Source organism: Calonectris borealis, chromosome 10 (genome assembly GCF_964195595.1).
Source record: "Calonectris borealis chromosome 10, bCalBor7.hap1.2, whole genome shotgun sequence".
Classification (NCBI taxonomy): Eukaryota; Metazoa; Chordata; class Aves; order Procellariiformes; family Procellariidae; genus Calonectris; species Calonectris borealis.
The window spans coordinates 522,629-546,061 of NC_134321.1; the positions used below are offsets into that span (position 1 = coordinate 522,629).

General features: G+C 53.8%; 1 protein-coding gene and 1 long non-coding RNA gene across 2 annotated transcripts in view; both read left to right on the forward strand.

Annotated features, from left to right (window-relative positions):
- Positions 1-9,398: 9,398 nt before the first annotated feature.
- LOC142086051 (uncharacterized) lies at positions 9,399-17,463 on the forward strand. Its single transcript, XR_012674952.1, has 3 exons — positions 9,399-9,534; positions 11,680-11,754; positions 17,366-17,463. It is a non-coding gene; the product is annotated as an uncharacterized LOC142086051 (long non-coding RNA).
- Positions 17,464-18,310: 847 nt separating this feature from the next.
- Positions 18,311-23,433, forward strand: part of PLXND1 (plexin D1) — an 86,906-nt gene continuing 81,783 nt past the window's right edge. Inside the window, exon 1 of the mRNA XM_075158531.1 lies at positions 18,311-19,642. Within this exon, the coding sequence (XP_075014632.1) occupies positions 18,326-19,642 (1,317 nt within the window). The 5' untranslated portion in view covers positions 18,311-18,325. The remainder of the gene's footprint in view (positions 19,643-23,433) is intronic.

Consider the following 23,433-nt stretch of genomic DNA (forward strand, 5'->3'; position numbering starts at 1 on the left):
CGGTGGAGTAGATAGATTGCTACTATCTGGGTTACAAAAGGGCTTTTATTGAATTATGCTCAATTTGTTTCCTCTGCCTCTGGATTCCTGCACTGCCGGCGCAGGGCTCGCCGGTGCCTGCCACCCAGAGGCAGCAGCAGGCAGTGAGGCAGCGAGTGCCGGCGCCCCAGGGACCTGCCCTGCTGCTGCCCGGGGGTGGTCGGAGCAGCCTGGCGCAGGAGTTGGGCCCAAGCTCAGTGCAGCGGTGCTGCAGGACCCCTCACGCGCCAGCCAGCTTCCCAGGGGACTGCACGTGAGTGAAGCCCGCGCCCCTCCCAGCTGGCTTGGCTCGAGCCCCGCGCTGATTTTATTGCAGCTGCAGCACCGGCAGAGCTGGCACAGGCCCCGCCGCCTTCTATTTTTAAGACTTCCCTTTGAGTGTGTGCATGGGGTAGCTGCTGTCCCCACGGATCTTGTCGGGGTGACGGTGAGGCTTAGCTGGTGGGACAATGCTGCCCCCTCTCCAAGACAGAGGCATTCAGAAGAGTCATGGGTCCAGGGACAGCCAAGGCCAGCCGGGACCATGAAGGTCCTCCTGGCTGCACCATCTAGACCAGAAGGCTTCACACTGGAGTTTCCCCTTGCTGAGGTGTCTCTCCCTGATGAGACCAGGGACAGGGCGGGAGGAGGTCCATCCAGGGTGGCCCTGCGTAGCCAGGGAGCCAGCGGCCGCACTGAGGCCCCCGGCACCGTGTCGGCCGCCAGCAGCTCACGGACCCAGTGGGGGAGTGGGGGCACAGTGCTGGTGCCCCCGAGTGCCTCCCCCCAGTGATGCCAGGCGGGGCCATGCCCAGGCTCAAGGCGCAGACTGAGAACCAGGAAAGTCCCGATGGCTGGCCAGGCAGCCCCGGGTCTCACTGCCCGCCCCACTGGTGGCAGCACTCGAGGCCCTGCTGGATGAGCCCTGGTTTTGCTCCTGGAGGCTGGAGGTCTCGTACTGGGCCCCAGCCAGGGGTCTCACCCCATGGGCGCGGGCTTTGGGCAGGGAGGGGGACAGAGGAGAGCAAGAACTAGCTGTTTTTTCTCGCCACACTTCCCGTTTCTGCCGCTTGTGGCCATCCCCGCAGTCCGAAGCCAGATCACAGCTTTTAAAGGTGCTGCTTTCTCTTCTCTATTAGCACGCTTCAGCTCTGACTCACTTCCTTTCCCACTGCTGCTCGTCGTTGGCAAATGCTGAAGGAGGTCCCTCTGCAAGCTCCCATCCGTGAGGCTGGCGGAGCAGCTACTGGCATGCTGTGGTCTGTTTCCTTCCACACGAGCAGTTTCAGTAACTTGCCAGGTCACAGACACACAGGCTGAGGTTCAGGATATACCTGTGCTTCCTTAAGCCTTGTTCCCCACCCATGGGCTTCTTAGGGGGAGCAAGCCAACACTAATCAGTGCTCATTTGTTTCCTTTTATTGTTGGCTTTGAGCTTGTAGGCTCTTGCCCAGGATGTTAGATTTTTTGTCTGGAGCATCTGGAAACCCTGAGAATTTCGGACAGTGCAGGTAGTTGTTACAACATACAGGTAATCCATCCCTGCCCTTTCAGAGGGCTGAAGTTTTTCACCAAGGAAGCTTTTAACAGATGCTTGAAGCTCTGGCTAAGGATGCATTAATTAATCTTCAGGGACTCCTGCCAAGCAGCCTGGCAGAGCAGCCCTCCTCCAGCCAGGCACAGGGAGGTGGAATGACATCCCCGAGGTCACCGATGGCACAGGTGGCAGATCTGGGGATGGGACTCTTGAGCCCTCTGGGTGCTGGCAGGAAGCTGGGCTGCTCCTGCGCGCGCGCAAATGGGGCACTGGTGCCGAAGGGCCTCACGGCGTGCCTGCTGCCAAGCGCCGGGTGCTCCTCCTCCGAGCGGGCACGGGCTGCCCTGATGTTGGTGCTCGGAGCCTCCTGCTACCTCCCTCTGGTGTGGCGAACAGCAGAGTCCCCGCTCTCCCAAGGAGTCACGCTGGTCTCCAGCCTAAAGCCTCTCTGAGAGGTGGGAGAGATTTTGAAGCACCCGCCAGCCCCCAGTGCGTCTCCTCTGCCCCGCAAGCTGCAGGCGGGGGCAGAGCGCAGTTTTTGTCATGCTCAGAAAAAAATCACGTGAAGCCTGGTTGCTTTTCCACCTTGATTTACTATCAGCTTTGACAAGCTCTGTCTCTTGGCTCCTCTGATACTGCCAGCCGTGTCTAATGCTGTTGATTTGATAATATATCTAATCTGGCTTTCTTGAAAACGCCCAGTATCTCAGAGCTGCTGTTCTCCCACTTGAACCACCTTCCTTCCTTGCCTTCTTTCTATTTTTCCCAGCTGGGGCCAATCTGTCCGGGAAATAGTCCAATTTGCTTCCATCTGATGGGAGCGGATCCCAGCTCCGTTCCCTTCATCTACTCCGGAGTCAAAATCAGCCTAGGTCATTATTTTGAAATCCTTCATTTTCCTCCCCTGCATTTTTGCTGCTGCTCTTCTCCCTCAGTGGAGGCACTGGTGAAAATACCTCTTCCTTCAGGGTTTTCGCACAGCAACCACCACGCACCAACCGACATGGACAGTTGAGGTCCAGACAAGATATTCCCCTCTCTTTAGACCGTCCCGTGGTCTGAGGAGGAGCACCAGTGTCCCCTGTTAGACACAACTTAAACTACTGGGTCTGGGCCAGGCCTAAATCTCTCTGCAGGTGTCCCCTGAGGGCCAGGGCCACCCGACGCGCGCGGAGGCCCTCGAGCGTGGCGCCCGTGCCCTCCGTCACGGCTGCCAGTCGCCGCGTGGGGAGGCCGGGGTCTCTGTCACAGGGTGGTATATGGCTAAAGGACCTCCTGGCCCCTCTGGCTCCATCAACGGAATGGAGCCGGACAGGACAAGGAAGGGCCTGTCTGAGCTCGCTGTCATCCTGGGTGCAGATTTGGTGTCGGGCACCAACAGGCCTTAAGGGCCCTGAGCAGCCCCACCTGGAGCCTCCGCCCACACCCTTGGGCAGGGCCCAGGAGCTCATTTAAGCCCAGGGCTGCATCCTTGGCTCTGGCCTGGGCTGTGTTGTAGGTGCTGCTCTCCAGCCCTCTCTCTCTGGCCTTGCCTTCTGCATGGACTGTAGGCATCTCATCTCCTGGATGGGCCCACTGATGGCATGTTTCTCCAGTCTTGTCTTTAGCCCTGTCTCCTGGATGGGCTTTGGACTTGTGCTGTAGCCTTCTCTCTGGTCCTGTCTTCTTTTGCTCCTGATGGGACCCCCTGGAAGGACCCTGGACCTGGTGCATTGCTTGCCTTGCCTGGGGCTGTGGATGGACCCCGTCAGCAGCACCTGCCTCCACTTGCCGTGGTCAGAGCCTGCAGGGCTGTGCCCTGTCAGCGAGAGCTCTGCCTGCGCTGAGGCTGCCCTTGCTGTTCCCCAGTGCTCACCGTGGGGAGAAAGACTTGCTGCTTCTGCGCTGCCGGTGTCCTTCCACCTTTCACGATGCTCAGCTGGGGTCACAATTGCTTGGCTCAACCCCCCAGGACTGTGATTTAAGCAGAGCCGTTAACTCGGCCAGTGCTGCGTATCCAGGGTCTCTGGACGCAGTGTGAGCACATTAATGTTATGTATGCAGTATTTCCTGATCCAAAGCACTGCAGCTTCAACCAGGCTTTGCAAAAGAGGGTTTAGCTTCAGACTGAAGTAGATGCCGTCTGTGGTGTAAGAGACCTCGCAGGAGAGGGTGAGGCAGGGGTCTGTGTCAGAACCCAGGAGACGTGGCCAGCCGAGGGGCAGAGTTTCCCTGGCAGCCCTCTGACTGTCGGCACCTCGGTGCTGTGATCACCCAGGGAGAGGAGACCGCGGTGGAGGAGTCTCCCCAAACGGAAACACTGCAGGTGATATAACCACACATGGAGCTTCACCCAGAGCTTGCCCTTGTTTAATGCAGAAGCCCACTGCTACGAGACCTGGGTCTCTTCTGCTGCTGCTCAGTGATCCGCTGGAGGTGGGGGCTGAATGCACGGATCCACAGTCCAACGGTCGGACCTGTCAGCCGCAAGAGGCATCCTCAGGCGAGATCAAGGGAAACACCTTGCACCGGATCTGAAACACAGCTACACGGAGAGACAAATGGGGCCTGTTGAGGAGCACAGAGCAAGGCTGCGTGGGGTCCGCAGACAGGCTGTGGAAGAGCTGGATGCATCCCGCAGAGCTGCTGGGAACTGCAGGTGAGTGATGTGTAAATACATGAGAAGCTGCCAGGACATCCCTCTCTTGCTGGGTGGGTCTTCAAGCATTGCAACCACAGTAGCACTGGCCATCCATGTCTCTGCCATCCTGGGGAACTGAAACTGGTCAAGTCTATGAGGAAGTGCTCCCAGTTTGTGTGACTTGAGGTTTCCAGAGCATTGCTGGTCACCATGAGGTGGCACAGGAGGCCCTGCTGACACAGCTGGGGGTGATCCTTGTGCAGCTCCCTGGGATCAGAGCTGTGCCTCTGAAAACCAGTACAACCCTCCTTTGGGGGTCATCCAGGGAATGAGGCTTCCAGTACCCTTATCTGGGCACAGGAGGGAAAGCGGGGAGGCCAGATTGGCCCCTTGCTCGGGGCACTGAGTTCAGAGTGATCTTAGCAGGGTGTGTAAATCGGTGCTTGTGAAAATAATGAATTGGCCAGCGTAGCTGATTGGACATTATGGGTAACTGTGTGTCCATTTGGACTGTGGTCAGAAGTGCTTTAAGCTTGTAAGCAAACAATGGCAAACCTGTAAGTCCAGCCCTCCTAAAGGAGGGGAGGTAACACGGCGGAAAGCAGGGAGAGCCGGATGTAATGCACTTGTCTGTGTGCGGGCTGGAACGTTCTCGTTGAGTGCAGGGGGTCTCTGTGCCTCGGTGGCTGCGCTGCCCGCAGAGGACAGGCTGGCACATCTGAAATGGTCACTCAGCTTTTTCTAACTTGATGGTGGCGAAAAGAGAATCGCTGCTGAATTGTCTAGTTTATGGATCCATCAAGTTAATTAACCATCATTGATAAACCACTGCCAGAATGAACCGTACTGTGAGCTTATCTGTATAATCCCTGTTTGTGTGTTTAAAGACTGATAGGAGAGCCAAAAAAAAAAATCCAGACAAAAAGATAAGGCTGAAGATGCATGGTGATGTCTTGGAAATTTAATTTAGCAGAGAAAATACCCCTTTTAAAACTACATTATTAACTGCTGTCAAGTGACAGCCATTTGGCCTTCACGTGCTGTAGATGAATTCAGCCAAGTTGTATCAGACCTCTCTTGAAAGCACGGTGTGTGCCACTAACCAGGCTTCTTCCCTGGCGCTCTGGGTGCATGAAATCTGCATGATTGCTTTGCGATGGGGCTTGTCAACAGAGACTGCAGCTGGGTTATGAATCACTTTAATTTGTCATGTGAGCTGGTTTCACACCAAAATCTCTGGAGGGAAAATGCTGGAAAGTTGGGGGAGGGAGGAGGGGGGGGGATGTCAGACACAGCCTCCCCGCCCTGGTTTTTGATGGAAATGTTTCTCCTTCTCCACCAGCTAATGACTAGTCCTAATTTAATAGAATGGAGCGAAGTGGCCAACATAAAATGTATGTGTGTTGTTTTCACATCTGAGTCTAACATGGCCACAAGTCATAGTCTGAAATGATTGGGGGTGTTATCAGTCACACAATCTGACATTTTGCCAAAAGGTCTCTTTTGTCTCTTCTCTGAAGTGTGAAAACAAGGGATGCTATTTCTTGCGTTCTGTAAAGGAAGATGTGGGTTGCAGAATCTTAAGGAGCCATTAGATGAAGGAAATCAAAGAAGGAAAGCAAAATCAAGACCTCTTCCTTCCGATAATCACACAAATACTGGACCTCTAGGGACACTTAATGGAAAACACTTTTAGGAAGCACCTGAAAAACTGCCATGGAAATTTCCCAGCCCAGCTATCATATTGTCTCCTGCATCCTTTACTGGGATAATCTTGAGAAAAATGAAAGAATCAGATCATCACTTGATTTTTTTTTTTATTTATTTATTCAGTTGTCATTAATAACAATAAAAATGAAATTACCCACCCCTGATTCTGAGTTCCCTTCACACTTAGTTAAAGTACACAGTTAGGCAAAATAGGCAGACTCCCACTATACATTATCCCAAGCAGCAAAAGCATAAACTAAACATAAGCCCCTCCACAGGGACAAATTACCCATCAAAAGAATTACTGTGGACAAGTATTTTACAAGGTTGATTTTAAGTGTGCAGATGTATGTTACAACTGGTAAGAATTCATTAGTCAACGAATCTGCAGCAAAGGAAAAGATAAGGAGACACAGATTTGTTTTTCCTAAGTGGAAAGGGTCTTATACTGTGCTGCTCGAAAATGAAATGCCCTGTTCTCTTCCTTTTTCAAATCAGGAAGGTGTTTGATCATGTGTCTAGCTTTAAGCTCATAATTAGCCCTCCTAACATTAGAAGAAATATTTGTTTTCTTCAATAGACTTGCATTGTTAGACATCTTGCAAAGACAGCTGCTCCCTATGAGAGCGGCAATGAGCGCAAAGGTATAATACAAATGCCTTTTTCTAACGCTCTCCCTCAGCATGCTGCCATTTCTCTCCTGGTATGTACAGAGCCACGGATCTGTATGGCCACCTTGCAGTCTGTCTGTTTTGTGGCTCTGTTGGCATTTGCCAACATCAGGGGTGATTAACATGCTATTGAAAACCATCCCCTCCTGGTCTGAGCAGGCAGCCCAACCCTTCAGCTCTTCCCAACAAACTACTAATCTAGCCTTGCAACAAGCAGCTCCCCTTACTGCAATCCTGGTAAACAACATATGTGAGATGAGCTGGTGAAGCTGCTGTAAAGGCATTTGCCGCTTTCAAATTCCGGCTCCCGTGTCGCGCACAGACCTGCTGTTACAGCAAGCAGAGCCCACCTGTTGGCAGCATGAACGCAGAGGCTAAAATTCAGCGTGTGTGCATGTGTGATGACTGCAGAGTACTGCTGAGTCCCTCTGGATGAGGATGATCGGATACTGCAGCAGCAGAGATCACCTGGGCATCTGGCTGTGTACCTCACCCTGAAGCCTATTTTGTGGCTAGCGGCCAATATTCACAATGTTCATGTCTAACATCTTTACCGAGCGCTACACAGATGTAACGCTAACCAAAGCTGCGCTGGGACCAACTTCCTCGGTTACTTGGTGTTTCCTAAATCCATTCATTCTTCAGTTGCTTCTTCTGATGCTTCCCTCTCCCCTCCCTCCGCAGTCTGTGTCCACGGAGAATATGCACATGAAAGGAGGGAAGAATTGGCCCCTTAGGGAGGAAGTAGACATTGGCTTTTTTTGACTGATTCTGGAACAAAAAGCTCCAGCCGGGAGCTGTTCTGATTAGGTCTTAGTGTAAAACAGATGCAAAATTTCATGCAACAAGTGAAGTGGCATAGGGAAACTGATATATTTTTACATGCTGTCTTTCCCCATCTCTTGCATGGGATCAGAGCTATTAGATTTGAAGCTGATTAAGTGTGAGACGCCAGCACAGTAATAAAAGTATTGGCCACCAGTTTCTTAACGATTGTCTGGGAGGTGGGGTGCAATGTTAATTTGAAATACAGGCCACAAACAAGCTCTTCCCATTTTTTACTCCTCCCCACTTTCTCTCTTAGAAAGAATGAAAGAAAAACAGGTTTGCTAGCAGTGCCAGATCTGAAGGCAAGAGGTACATTTACATTCAAAACCTTGCATGAACATCCAGCTGCAAGAGTTTCCAAGCAAGGCAAAAGCTAGCAAGTGAAAGAAGTTGGACAATTGCACTCATTTGTCTGCCTTGTTTTCATTGAAATAATTCAGGCAAGGCCAACTGTGTTACTTGGATTCTCTAAGGTATAATTTAGGCATGAGATGTTTATAATCAACTCTTATCTGCATCAACCGGGGGAAAACATGGGATTTGTTGGATGTTTCAACTGGCAGGTTAACTACTAGTTTAACCACTAATATTTATTCAACCTTCTGCATGTGAACAGCCACCGGGCCAGATCCTGCCACTCCTGCTACTGTGCTTACTCCGCAGGTTTCATGCAAGCGAGAGAGGAGTGCAGGACAGGGCCCTGCGAGTGCAGTTCTAGTTTTGCTAAGGAGAATTGGTGCCAGAGGCGGGTGTCTGACTGAAAGCTCTAGAAATGTTAGATCTGCTGGGAACAGCATGCTCTTCCTTTTTTCAGCCCCAGGAATGAGCTTAGACAAAGATACTGTTCACTATGGGCCACATTCTGTCGCCCCTGCTAGTGATGATTATTGAACTGCTTAGCAAATAGCTTGATAAAATCAATGGGACCATTTGTGAGATAGGAAACCTCTCTGTGTGTGCAAGGAGCTCAGGGGCTGGCCCCCAGACTCTTTCATGAGTGCTGCGCAGAGAAGTCTAAACATTGCTAAGCAAGGCTAAAATGAGCAAGGCAATTGATCGACAGTTTTGATTGAAACCAGAAGTAAGTTTTGCTGCTTTTTTTTTTTTTTAAACCCAGGCTTAAATAGACACCACTTAGAAGAAGAACATTGATCGAAAGATAAACCCAGTGCATGAGAGGACCGTGAAGGTGAAAAGTACCATTAAATAGGTTAGAGGAGTCTGCCCTCGTATGATAAGCCGTTCTCTGTGCGAGAGGACAGAGAGCACCGAGAAGGAGATAAGAAGATTACGAGGTCAGATTTCAGGTTACGGAAACCTCGGTGGCTCGCTCTGTCTTGGGCACCTCTGCATGGGTTGCAGGCGAGGGCCTAATGAGTGCCAGCTGTGATGGTTTTGGTGCTACTCGCACCTCTCCTCTGGGAACTGACCCAAACCTATCAACTAATTCCTATATGCCAGCGGCTCTCCGGGTGGGTATTTAGCTGCCTGGCCTGAAAGGACTCGCCAGCAGGGACGAGAAAGGCCCCATATTTCATGACACATCATAAAGTCACCTGAAATGTGTGTTTTCCCACCATGACCTCTGACAGACCCTTCATTGCCTCCCCCAGCCGGCGGGGATGGCCGAGGCACTTGCCGGGGAGGAGTGGAATAACACCGGGCTCGGCTCTGAGCGCTCAGGGCTGGGAGGCCCTGCAGAGCGGGAAGGAGACAAAACTGGGTCCTGCCCCGGATAGGTGTTCTGCTGCTGACTGCAGGAGGTGAAAGTCAACGGGTGGGAAACCCCAGGTTCAGGTCTGGGAGGACACAAAAGCTGACAGAGCCTAAATCTGACCCCATGGTGTGAGGGAACGGGGTTTGTCTCTGTCCAGCCTCCAGTGATCAAATTCTCCCAACACACGCCTCGTCTTGAGAGGCAGACGAGCTCAGCGCCCAGGCTGTCACCTTCAGCACAGAGCCAGCGCCTGCAGCTCTTTAGTCCTCATTATTATTAAAGCTCATTATTGCTCTCTCCTCAGGTGAACGTCATGAAGTGAAGGGTTGCTGCCATTTCCCTAGTCTTTCCAGGATTAAGCAGGCCATTTAATTCAATGAAGCTATTGCTCTGCACCCTGTGTAAGCGACTACATCACTTACATTGAACTCAGGTAAGATGGCAGTGTTACTTGTGTGATTCCTTCTACCCTGTGGGGCAGAAGACGCTGAGAAAAGGGAGTTCCCTGTGACACCCACGATCCCTGAAACACACAGCGCACCTATGTACAATGTAATTCGTGGATGTGAAAATAGCAAAAAGACTACTGCTTGGACAGAAAGATGGAACAGCTGACATTCAAGTGATAGAAGTAGCCCAATCTTTCAACTGTATGGTGTTTACATTTTAAAAAAGAGTGACTGTTGAAAGGTCATTTTAACTACTTAGGCTGTTTGATTACCTTTTCTTTTCTGACTTTCCTTAGCTGTATCAGCAGGTTGCTCCATCTCTCTTTGCTTTACCACTACTTCTGCTCAGTTTAAGGGCCACATTTACTGGTGGGTGAAATACTTTGGGTGCCCGGTCTACTGGGTTATCCAGATAGTCCAAAGAAAAAGCTGGTTTCACTTGTGTAAAGATTCATGTGAATGTTTCCATTAGTATGCGGTTTTGTAACATCACATATTTTACATCACTGATTTTGTGGTGAGTTCAGACACAAATACATATATATGCACAGAAGCATGCAGATTGTACATAGACAGTATCTTTGCAGGCTAAACTGAAACCGCCTGATAGCTCTCCTTTCCTGCTTTTCTGCTACAAAATTCAAAATGCTACAACTAGTCCACTATAGGACTTTCTGACATTTTAAATGTTTATGTGCACACATGTCTTTTTTTATACGTATCTCTGTGTGTGTGACTTTTAACTTTCGGCTTATCTCTAAGATTAATGAACGTGTTGACTGCACGTGAGAAATGTGTAAACCTTTAAGACTGTTGGGGTCACCAGGGAAATGTCAAGAACAAGATCACACTGTTTACAATATGTCCAAAAATATACAACACCAGACGACACCCCACAAGTGACATTATAATGAGAGACAGCTATTAGAGGCAATGTAAAACACATGCTGCTGGTCACCGCATGTCAAAGATTTATCTCAAAATTGCAGATAGCAGGCCATTGCAAGGCATAGGTATGAAAACTTTTCAGCTTTCCTAGTAAAAAGCAGTGGGCACATACATTTGTAACTAATGCCTGCTAATAAGTTACTCGGAGAGGCTGACCCTGCGCCTCTATTCAAATGCCAGGACACGGCGCAAGAGCCGCAGGGCCTGATCAACCCACGTGGGGTGCAGCGAGGTCGAGGAGGGTCTTGCCGTAATGGCCGAGTACTGCCTTGCCTCTACTGGAAGTGGCACGGGCGCGTTGTGGGCAGGGTTGGGGTGCAGGAGTAGGGCTTGGGGCTGGCCGCAGGTGGGTCACTGGCAGGGACCTCGGGGCTGGAGTTCAAGCGGGGATGGCACAGGGGGTGAAGGTTAGGGTGCTGGAGGATGGGACCGATGGGCCAGGGCTGGGTAAATGCCAGGAGGGTCCCCGGCAGGGTCAGGGTGCTGGTACCCAGCTCGACTTGCTGATGGGTGTGGTAATTACTGCTCGGGTAGGTTTTGGAGATGGTGCTGTCAAGGGCTGTCTGAACAAGGCTTGGGGCTGGGGCTGGCTGGCGTTACGAGGCTGGGGTTAAAACCAGCTGAGGCTCAGGCTAGCAGAGGCTGTGTGTCAGCACTACAGCTGGATGCAGAAGCTATGGGGCGGTGTGCAGGGCTGTTTGGCAAGGGCTACATGCCTGGCCGAGAGTCATAGCAATGACAAGTGACGAAGCTGGGGCTGACCTTGGCAGAAGCCCACGAATTTGCATGGGCCCTGGGTCCGGCAGCGTCTGCAGAGCTGGTTCAGGGCGGCCGTGGCGGCTCAGCTGGGATTAGGACGGGGCCTGTCAGAGGGAATTGAAGATGTAGGATGGAGCCAGGAGGTGCCATCTGGGGTATACAGAGGTTTGCCAGTGATAGGCCCTACCAAGCTGAGGGCACATCTGAAGCTGGTCTGGGGTCTAGTCTGTTCAGCAAGGTGGAGACTAGAGATGCTTAGAGCTGGACACGCTAAATACAGAGTAGACTCAGAGCTCAGTGCAACACAGTATCTCTTTTAAAGCAATTATGAGATTTTAATCAAAATGCTTAGGTTTGTATTAAGATGTGCAAAGCAAACAATAATTTTACGATTAACCACATTTAACCCTTTCATTTCAAAGCACATAAGGAGCATAGACATTGAAGCATCAACAAGCCCAGTGAACATGGGAGAGAATAACATTGAAGCCACTGAGGTAAGTCAAAATGGTTGGAATTAACAAGGATAGTGTGGACTGTAATAATATATTTACAGCCTGGTGATTATACTGTGGGAAGGAAGGGAAGGGGATTAAATCTCTGTTTAGTTTAAGCTGCATTTTAGTGCAGCCAGTTCTTCAGTAGTACATAGTTAAAAATGTAGTCTGTCAAATCCTGCTGACATATTTTGGCAATAGATATTTCCTCTAATTGAAAGCAATTGTTGTGTTGTAAGCTTTCCCCCTTTCCCATTTGTTTTGGTTAACGGGTAGTGGTGGCCTATCTACTTAAGCACGTATTGAGCAACTGCTCACTGGAAAGTTAGCATATTGCAAAGAGTGCGGCACGATCGTGCCTGACTTCATAAGGAAAAACTTCCTCTGGGCTTTGGTGGAGGATATTTGAACAAAGCTGGTAGGATCAGCCTCGCTAGTTGTTATTGCAAGGCTTTGCTGTTTGGGTCAGCTAGGGCCTTCATGTGTGAATCCCAGGGTAAAAACCAGGCTTGGTTCCAATGCAGCCGTGCTTTGTTTTGAACAATCAGCATGGCCCCTGCTGTGAATCCCACGAGGGGATGCTCTGCTTTATGTTGCGTTCGCTTCCTTAGCTCAGAGCCAAGTACTACATCCTACACTGCTGGAACGCAGTCGAGACGCGCGGGGCCTGCGCAGACGGCCTGACGCAGACTAGACGTGGCTGGCTCCTGTTGTGTCGGGCGCTGCTGCTGCTCCAGCAGGAGCTTTAATGCTGTGGGTGGGCAGGGCCCTGCAGCCCTGGGGGGGCTTAACAAGCCCCTGCTCAGTCAGTCCAGGCAAAACTGGTCTAAAACCAGCGCTGCCCACAGCAACTGCGCCAGCGCTGCCGCTTCTCTGTGGGGCTGCGCCCTCACCTGTCCTGTGCCCACGGTCCTGCACCCTCGGACCCCAGCGCTCTGCCAGCTGGCAGCCCGGCCACGGTGCGTCACGACCTGGGCAGCAGTGTTTGTGGCTCTCGAGACCTGGTGGGGAGCAGCTGCCCGGCCCCAGCGGGGCATCGAGGCCGGTGCTGGGACGGGACCTGCAGAGCAGGGCCTGTGCACCAGGGTGCTGGGGGCTCACGTCCTCCCGTCACTGTGCTCCGAGAAATGCGCCTGTGCTGTCCTCGCAGGACGTCAATCGGGGCGCTTGGTCTTGAACGCTTTATCTGACACCCCTCTGAAGCTCAGAGAGGTGCCATGCACCTCAGTTTCCCTGGAGATCAGAGCAGGACTGGGTGAAACCCTCCTTTACCCTGTAATCTCATCGAGTCTGATCATCCGGCCAGAAACCCCCTCAGGCTGGTGTGGTCAGGAGTCAGCAGAAGAAGGGACTTATTCTGCCTGCCCCCATGCCTGCCTGTGATGCCCCACAGCCTGCATTGACAAGGGACAGGTATGGACAAGAGACCGTTAGTGTAGCGAGGCTGGGGCCCAAAGGGTTTGTGTCTTCATCCAACCACTAGCCCCAGCACGTGCTAAATTTCCCACAGAGCAGAGCTGGAGATGCATTTGAGCTCACCAGCCATGTTTCCAACCCTGACCGGTGTGAAGCTGGGAGGAGTGAGTGCTGAGCCCTTTCTAAGCCTCTAAAGAAAATAAAAGCAACAGGTCACTGAGGAGACCTGCAGGAAACTGGGGAACCTGCTTTCCACCCACAGCACCCAGGTCAAACCCCAGCACAGGCCACAAAAGACATTTTTTTATTGCCTTATGATAAACCTCCTGGTCTGGAAAATCCTGCCATTATTGTGTGTGTGAACTTTCACCAGCACCGAATCTGTCATTACCGAGAAGGAGACCTTTTCATGCTCACAACCTCTGTCTGCACAGCCCCTCTCTGGAGGCGAATCCCTCATGGTGAACACGTCAGCCGGCTGCACGCTGCAGACAAGGTTATGACTGCATTACATACTCTGAAGGGAGCAATGCTCTATATTACACTGGGAAAGGTTCATTTTTGAAAACAGAGAGGCTTGAGAAAAAAAAGCATGATTTTACTCAGAAAGTGCCTCAGGTCCCTGTAAATCCCTTGCCTCCTTGCTGGAGGCCTGCAGCAGGGTGGCAGCGGAGCATGCCATGCTGGTGCGATTCCTGTTACAGCCATTTGCAGCGAAGCCTGAGACCACACCGGAGCGTATGTTTAGATTAAAGGGCGTTTGGGAAGGGACCTTGCCTTAATCTTTCTGCTAAGCACCTAGCAGACTCCCAGTGTGCTAAATCATTAGTAATAACAGTAATGGCAATAAAATAGGAACTTGGTCCACGCTCATCCAAAAATATACCAAGGATTGCTAATCAGTCTATTTCCAAGCCCTCTGTTATTTCTGAGTGCCCTGAAGTGCCTTACCGAGCACTTTGCTGATGCGTCCAGCCTGATGGCACTAACAACTGACTGGACAAAGGCAGGGTGGCAGGCAGGACTGGAGAGCATCAGATGAGTGTGGTGATCAGGGAACAGGTCTTGTTCAGGCAATGATTTCTCTGTGTCTAAGTGCTTCTCAGCTCTCCTTGCGTTTCCTCGGTGCATGGCTCCTCTCCATTCGGAAATGCTGCTCCAGGGAGGGCCCTGTCTTGGCTGGCTCTGGGCTGGGCTGGTAGAGACCAAGCAGGACTGCTCCACTCTTGCCTACCTGTTACCCTTTTCTCTTGGATAACCGCTAGCGGCCTCTCTCAGGATGGGGAAGAGGCATGAGTGGGACCCCTGCTCTGATCCAGTACAGCTATTCAATGGCCATTTTCCATCAGCATGGCTTTCTGAGAGGGAAAGCGAGCAGTCAAAAGGATTCAAAACACGTGTCTGCTAAGCGTTTGTGAATGCACCTCACGGTCTCCTGCCAACCTGCCCTGAAATCATACAGAAAATGACCCAAATAGCACACTTAGATGCGAAGAGTGAAGGAGATGAAAAAAAAAAAAAGGACTGGCTGTCTGGGTAGGAGCAGAGGGACCTCCTGACCTGCTGTGCAGCGGCAGCCGAGGCTGTCCCGCAGCAGCTCCTGGGTGGCTGAGGCTGTGTGTTGGCTTTTCCTACGCTGGGGTGCCAAGCGGCCCCTCTGCAGCGCCTGGCTCCCCAGGGCTCGTCTCTGCAGCGGGGCTGTGCGGGGTAGAGGAGAGGCGGCTGCTCCATGCGCCCAGTCAGGCCTTCCCGATGCACTCAGTGTCACAAGCAAGGACACGAAGTGCGTTGCTCTTCTCCCGGGTGCCAGCTCCTGAGCCAGCCCTCCGTGTCTCCGCGCGCAGGCGGTCCCTGCCGCTGAGCATCAAGGCAGCGGTGGTCCCGCACGCCCGTCCCGCAGGCAGCACCTCTCCTCCGCCCCACCGCCAGCTGCCGGTGTTCACTGAGAGCTGCCAAGTGAAACCTGGCCATCTCTGGCATGCGAGGGTAAACTTTCTTCCCAAATCCACGGGGCGCTTTATGGTTACCTTGCAGATAACCCCGCTAAGTAAATAGATGTTTATACTCCTGTATTAAAGCTATTTTTTGACAGTGTTGAGTCAATATAACCTGAGTAATTGCATGAGTAACTCATGTTTCCCCTAAAGGGAAACTGTTCTCGTGTAAATATATTTATTAATAATTAAAGTGTTTTTGAGTTCTTGTGCACACAGCCCCTCTCCCCCACAGAGATGTCTGAAAGGCTGTTATCTTTAAACCTGCGCAGGAGTCAAACAGGAAGGGACTTTGGCAGGGGCGTGATGGTCTATGGCAAGAGGCATGTGGTTTGATTTTGACTTTTTTTCTTCCTGAACAAAAAATAATGGTGAGATCTGTGTATGAGACATTTAAAAACCTCTACTACTCCATTAGGAGCATTACCCTGAAGTACTCACTGGAGCTTCTAACAGCCCAGATAATAGGGGTGGGAAATAATTTCTGGAAAATATTCCCCTCAAAGCATCTTACCAGAGGATTGTTTCCTAACAACAACAACAATAAAATCTTTGTCAAATAATCCTTCAATACAACAAATATTTTGGCTTTAATTGTATCAGTGTAGATAACTGCTCAGCATAGGAAATGGGAGTCAGAGCTCCTGGGGGATTTTTTCTGACAAAGCCGGTGCTGGATACCTTTGGGTAAGTCACATATTTTTCTATGTTCTTTGGCCTAATTTTTTTTTTAACTGACTGTAATCTGGAAGCTAATTTGATATGCCTTAAAAGGGTGATTTCACATGGAAGATGCTCTACTATCAGGATAAGCAGCCATAAGAAATCCTAAAATAGGCAGATTAAGGGTTTGGGATCATGGGGGTTTATTTCTATGCAATTAAAGACATGATCACATTTAAAAATTGCTAACTTGTAGTTTAAAAAAACCCAACAACTGGGAGTCCCACATTTAAAAACAGCTAATAACTCTATTAATTAAGGATATGATTAGCAGAGACAATGAGTTAGATAGCACGAAAGCACAGCATTTAATTCAATGCACATTTTCGGTGGACATGGCGTGGCCAAGGCAGTTATGTATTAATTAGTGCTCTGAAGAGGGCAAGGAGGACAGGAAGGGGGTGAGGGAAATTGGCAGGTGTAGAAATGAGATTAGACAACAACAGAGGATTTTTCTCTCCAGAACAGAAGTCGTGCAGAATCCTCATCAGCCTTGCTAACATGTTTTGTATAAATGAAGATATGTGCCATGAGAACAGGCAGGGCAGTAAGGCAATGCTTGGGGAAAGGAGAGGGAGGACAGCTTTCCAGGGCTCGCCTGCGGAGCATTTCCAGGAGGTTGTGACTGAATACCAGCCTCGATTTCCCACCCTTGCTTTAATTGCCGCCAGCTATTTGTGGATGGCAAGGTGTCTCCATCCTCAACCCTTACAAGGGGACCTGTGCCATTGTACTGATGTGTTGCTGTACCAAGCCTACAAGCTTCCCCTTTGCTTTCCTTTACCGTGCGGGTGCTCCAGCTAGGTCTCTGCTCTTAATGGAAACTCAGGCTTGAGACAAGGATGCCCACATCCTGTAACTGCTCCACTTGGCTGTCAGCTCTGCCGTTGCTTCGGCTTGAAGCATCCACAGAGTGCTACAGGCACCACGACCAGGGTATCTGCTGTGCGCTGGAGGCCACCCGTGCCCCATCTTGCTTGGGGACCTGGATGTGCTGCCTAAGGAGCTGGGTCCCTCGTGAGTGGGCTCTGAGCCTACAGCTGTGCCCAGTGTTGCGATGGTGCAGCAGGAGGCAAGTGCTGGTCCGAGCAACTGCTCAGGGCTCTTTCACTTAGAGGGCAGGGACATAAACTATGTGGGCAAACAAAGCATCTGCTGGGGAGAGCATGGCCCTGGACAGTCTCCCATCCCAGGATGGATCCTGACTTTCCCTGCAGAGCCTCACCCGGTAGCGCTCCTTGGTCTCGGAGCGTGTTCCCCTCCACAACGAGGGGGTAAGATCACATTCCCGCAGGTGAGGGAAGTGCAGCGGATGTGAATTGACACCTTCACCCACGCAGGTAGAGCGTTCCCATGCCGATAAGGGAGGGTGGATCAGAGGCTGCGCTATCTCGGGCTGTTCCCCCTGCCGTGGATTCCAGTGGGTGGAATTTGGGAATATAATCACTTCTTTCTCTGTGTCTTTTTTTTCTCCACAGTTAAAAAAGAGCCCGTTGGAGGGCAGAGGAGATGCACCTCCTGTTCTGAACTCGGCTTTTGGCAAGGCGTGCGGGCAAAGCTTCTTTGGGGGTGGAGCCCGGCGCGCCCGCGCTTCGTCCCCCGCCCCGTTCCCCGGGGAGCTGTCCCCCCGGGCGGGCGACCCGAGGCCGTGGCCGCGGCGGGCGGTGTCCCGCGGCCGCGCTGACACCCCCGAGCCCCCCGCTTCCCCCAAGCGCGCAGCCCGCAGCGAGCGCGGCCGCCCGGACGGGACGGGCCCGGCAGCCCCCGGCGCGGCGGCTGTGCTGCGAGGGAGGTGGGGGGACACCCCGGCGGACCCCCTCCCCTTACGTTCTTGTCGTATTTGTCCACTCCACGTGCTGCCTGCCCCGGGGCCGGCCAGCCCGACCGCCACTTCCTCGCGTCCCTGCCCCGAGCCCGGCTCACGGGGTTGCGGGGGGGATCTCTACTCAGGCTCGCCGTGCTGCTCCGCAGCTGGCAAAAGTGCTTCTTTCCCCGCCCCGCCCCGGCCCGTTCTGCTCGAAAACGCGAAGGAGACAGCGGAGAGGAAGGTGGAAAGCCCGGAGGAGGCGCGCTGTCGGCAGCGGAGGAGCCGCTCCCGAGGCGGGGGGCCGCCGTCCTGCCCGGTGCGCGGCCGGCCGGCGGCGCGGGGGAACGCCGGTAACTTCCCCACGCTCACATGACGGGCCCGCACCGGGACCCAGTGAGTAACGCCGAGGGGGCGGGGGCGGGGGCGGGCGGAGGGAGGGAGGGAGGGAGGCAGGCGCGGCCGTGAGCGCGCCCCGCCGCGCAGCGCCGCGCACCCGCCGCGGCCGCCACTTCCCGCGGGCGTCGCTCGGCGGCGGGCGCTGCCTCCGCAGGAAGCGGTCCCGCGGCCCGGCCCCTCCTGCCGCTCGGCGGCGGGCTCATGCACTCTGCGGAGCGGCGGCGCGGGCGGCGGGATGGCTCCGGCTCCGGCGGGCGGTGAGCCGCGGCCCCCCGCGCTGCTGCCGCCGCCGTTGCTGCTGCTGCTGCTGCTGCCCGGCCGCGGCGCCGGCCTGGAGGTGCAGCGCAAGTTCCTCTCACCCACCCCCACCAACAACTTCGCCCTGGACGGCCCCGGCTCCCGCGTCTACCTGGCGGCCGTCAACCGCCTCTTCCAGCTGTCGGGGGGCGAGCTGGCGCTGGAGGCGGAGGCGGCGGTGGGGCCGGTGCTGGACAGCCCCCTCTGCCACGCGCCGCAGCTGCCGCAGGCCTCCTGCGAGCACCCCAAGGTGCTCACCAACAACTACAACAAGATCCTGCAGCCCGACCCTGAGCAGGGCGTCCTCGTCGTCTGCGGCTCCATCTACCAGGGCCTCTGCCAGCTGCGCAGCATGGCCAACATCTCGGCGGTGGCCGTGCGCTTCCCGCCGGGCGGCAGCGACCCGGTCACCGTCTTCCCCAGCATGCTGAACGTGGCGGCCAACCACCCCAACGCCTCCACCGTGGGGCTGGTGCTGCGCCGCGGCGGCGGCGGCGGGGCGCGGCTGCTGGTGGCCGCCACCTACACCGGCTTCGGCAGCCCCTTCTTCCCGCGCAACCGCAGCCTGGAGGACCACCGCTTCGAGAACACGCCCGAGATCGCCATCCGCGCCCTCAACGCCCGCGGCGACCTGGCCAAGCTCTTCACCTTCGACATCAACCCCTCCGACGACAACATCTTCAAGATCAAGCAGGGTGCCAAGGCGCGGCACAAGCTCAGCTTCGTCCGCGCCTTCCTGCAGCGCGGCGCCGCGCCGCCCGCCCGCCGCCCCTACGCCTACCTGGCGCTCAACAGCGAGGCCAACGCGGGCGACAAGGAGAGCCCCTCGCACAGCCTGCTGGCCCGCATCTGCCTGGGCGAGGCGGCCGAGGCCACCCTCAACGGCAGCGGCGAGACCAAGAAGCTGACCGAGTCCTACATCCAGCTGGGGCTGCGCTGCGGCGGCGCCGCCGACGCCTTCACCCGCCTCGTCTCCGTCTTCCCGACGCGGGCGGCCTGGCGCAGCCCCGCGGCCCCCGGCCCGGACCCGCCGCCCGCCGAGGAGCTGCTCTTCGGCGTCTTCGAGCGCGCCGGGGCCGGCGGCGGCGGGGGGCGGCCGCAGTCCGCGCTCTGCGTCTTCCGCTTCGCCGAGATCGAGGAGACGATCCGGGCTGCCCGCAACTCCTGCTTCGTCAGCCCGGGCGCTGGCATGGTCACCGTGCTGGACAGCGTGGTGCAGGGCACCGGCCCGGCCTGCGAGAAGAGGAACATACAGGTACGGGCGGGCAGCAGGCACCTGCCGGCGCCCGGGCGGGGTCGTGGGGGAGCAGGGATGGGGCGTCCCGGGACGGGGCGGGCACGGGGAGCCGGCGGGAGACAGCGGCTCCGTCCCGCTGCTGCTGCCGCCGCCGCCGCGCCGCCTCTCCCGGCCGGGAGCGCGTCCCGCAAGCGCCCGCGCTCCGCTCCGCGCTCCCCTCTGCGCTCCGCTCTCCCCGCACTCCCCACGCTTCGCTCCCTCCGTGCCCCGCGCCGGTCCACGCTCGCGCGGGAGCCGTGCCGCAGCGGGTCACACCGTCAAAGCCGGTTGGGTCCCGGCTGCTTCCCGCTGCAGCCAAGCGTGCGGCGGGGCTTGTACCGAACAGAGGAGGTGTGTGTGCCAGTGTGTGTGTTGGGGGGGGAGACCCCCCGTCTGTCCGGGGACGCCGTTGTTCCCACGCCCCTGACCCCACTGAGCCGCGGTGACTCGGGGCGCGCCGTCCCCGCTCCCCCGTGGGTGCCCTGGCGCAGCCGGGAGCGCGGTGGGCATCGCCAGCCCCGCCGATCCCTTCCCACGGCCTGTCCCGCGGCCGGACAGCCCTGCCAGGGGACACGCACACACAGGCTGCCTTGTTCCGTTGCGTTCGGGGTAGAAGTTTGCCATTGTCAGAAGTTGTTACCAAGTGGCCGTAAATGTTAACGCCAGATAAAGACGCCTGTTTTCCCTTTCACTAAAGATATGCGGTGCTTGGGAAAAAAAGAAAGAAAAAAAAAAGGATTGCTTTAATGCTGCATTTTTCCCTTCCTCTGGGAAGGATGCATAACTCAGCTCCATCAAAGATCGTAAAAACATCTGTTTGATTTCAAAGGCAAGATAGAGCGTTTGGGCTTGGGCTTCCCTGTGCAATGCCAGTGGCAAGGAGAGAAAGGTTTCCCATGGTAACCGAAGTGTTTAGTGTGGCATCTCCACGCTGTGTTAAAATACGTGGTCTTAATGCACTGGTTCATAGACCTACTCTAGCAAAGTTGAATAGTTTTTCCCTGGTGGCAAAGTACAAGCTGCCTGACAGCCAAGAAATCTGGTAGTTGTCCTGGCTTTTGAGTTAATTCCACAAAGGCTCGGTGTGTTGAATGCTGGGAGCCCAGTCCTGAAGTCTTGGCATGGTCATGGCTCTCAGAGGAGTCACTGGGAGTCAGAAATCCTATTTACAGGACGAGAAAGCACGCACAGTTCCTGTTGGCTGTGGTTGAAGCTCAGCATCCCTGTGAATCAGCCCCTCAGCCCCTTGCAGGATTGAACTATCTCTGCCAGGCGAGTCGAGAGGAGGCATTGTAGCTGAGACTTCTGGAGGGTGCTTAGAGAGTTGACAGCCTAGTTGTAACTGAAAGTCAATGGCAGAAAGACACCCACTTCCCTTGAGTTTCCTCAGTGCTCCAGGACTGTTGGGAAGATACTGGTTTTTCTAACTTTTGCTCAGTAGGGAAAATAATAATGACTAACACCAGTCGATTAACGTTTAAAATACAAAATGCTATATCCAGTCAGGTATTTAGACAGCTAATTCCCTAGTGACTGCAGGGAGACTCAGCGCAGAAATGAGATTTCACTCCATCTTTGGGTCTGGCTCGTAATCCTGTTCCACTGTAAAGCGTGCTCCTGGTAGCAGTCCTTCTGTCTGACTGCTCCCTGGGTAGGTGAGGAAGGCGACTAGGAGTATGTTGTCGGTTGATGCCACAAAGGCAGTCAGAAGGGTGGCTGTGTTCTTGAAGGGGTAAGCGATAAGGCTTGTGAGGTTCAGAGGAGCAAGCTAGAAATCCCCGAGCCTCTCCAATCCTATAGAAGTCACTAGAAACCCTCCACGTTTGCTGTTGTGGCGAGATCAGGCTGCGAGAAAATTTGTTTACATGGAGACAGCAGTATGGCTGGTGGTTATATAGGGTGGATGGGGAAAACCGGGTTCTAGTTCCAACTGACACTGCTGCTGTGTCGCTGTCCTTGAACAGTCATTTAACCCTAGGTGCCTCAGTTTCCTGATTTGCCGCATGCTCCTATATTTATTACTATTATTCAGAAACGTAATTCACATGTAGCATAAGATTACATTTGTAAAGCTGCTTTGAGATCCTTTGATGTCAAATACAGCAGGATACAAATGAAGCATCCATTAACGTTCATTCATTCCTAATATTTCTACGCTTCCCATATATTTGAAGCTCCCTTCCAAAACTATTCCTCCAAAACTGCTGACCAAACCTGCAGGGAAGCCTTCCTACCAGTCAGAAGGAGAGCCTTTCATTTTTTTTGCCTTTTACTTAATCATCAGAATTGCAAACAAGTTAACAAGCTGTTTTCGTTTTCAAGTCCCAGAGTGGCAGTGTCAAGAGAAAAGTTGTAATATTGTGTTTCTTTGCGCTACAAAAACCTAACATCATTTTCCACCTTCAAGACCATGAAATACTCTAATACATTTTGTGTCCCAGCCCTGGGAACGCAGCGGGAAAATGTATTAAAGCAGCAGCTGGTTTGGCGGAGTAGATCAGCATCTAGCTGCCTTTCCATGATGAGCTCCACTTGTTCGCGGGTTTCCAGGTTTTCTTTTGCCTATGCATCAGTGATAGATGCTCCGGTATTGTCAAAATTCTGGTTCATTAGTTCTTCCTGTGGACTAGGTCGTTGAGTTTTAAGCTCCTTCTGGAAGAAAAAATAAAAACGTAATGATGGCCTGATTCATTCTGAGCGCGGGTTCGGCTGAAGTAGTCAGTTGTTACAAATACGGAGCACGGGCTGTTAGGCGTAATGCGGTGTGAAAGGAAAATCATTGCCCCCTTGTGTGCTCTTCTGTCTAATTGAATGCTCCTCTCCTGCAGCGCTCGGCTGTGACTCAGCCAGGGAGCTGCAGCCCTCGGCCGCCAGTGATGGGTTTCGGCAGCGGGCCCTCGGCGTGCCGGCCATCCCTGGCTGTCCCTGCGGCACCGCTGCGGCAGCACTCGCCGCTGAGGAGCCAGGCTCGTTACCCCTCAGCGTCGTGACGAGGGATGCGATGGGAGGCCGGCACTGAACGGAGGGGCTTCGTCCCCATTCAGGGGAGCGCTCTCGAGCAGATGCGGTCGGCATGGTGGCAGCCGCGTGTTCAGCTCCTGCGGTGACCGCATGGGACCGGCCACGCAGGGGGCTGCGGAGGGCAGATGGGGCAGGTGGTCCTGGAGACAGCGTGTCTCCGCCGGCTGTGGGGGGAAGCCCGGGTGGCCAGTTAGCCTGCATCCCCAGTGTTGGGCAAGGGGATTCACCAGCTTGGCCTGGGAACGGCCCGTTGATGGAAGCGCTAACTTGCAATTAAGCATATGCTTAACGGCTTTGTAAGATCTGGAGAAAACGTGCAGAGGAGGATGGTCTGGGTCAGGAGTGGAGGCTGGTTGGTTGCTCTCAATGAGTGCTGCTGAAAAGTCACTTACCGAGGAGGCGAATTCGCAGCAGCAGCTTGGGGGAAGGAGGATGTATTAGGGAAGGATTTAGTCTGATTGGGTTCTTGTACCGAGAGTGAGTGGGTGAGTGCTAGGATTGCTTTCCCTCAACAGAAATAGCTTTTTATAATGAATTTTGTATCAAATACTGGGCTGTCTTTGTAACGCATGCAGTTAAACTGAAATACTTGCACAGAGTCACTGCTGCGTTTTGCCCACTCGAAGCCTGGGTGGAATTTGGACCCGAGCCCCCAGGAGAGAAAAGGAGTATGAGCTCTCTGTAGCAGACCATCTTTAACGTCATTTGCAGCATGTGCTGACAGAGCTTATCAAAGCCTGAGGACACTG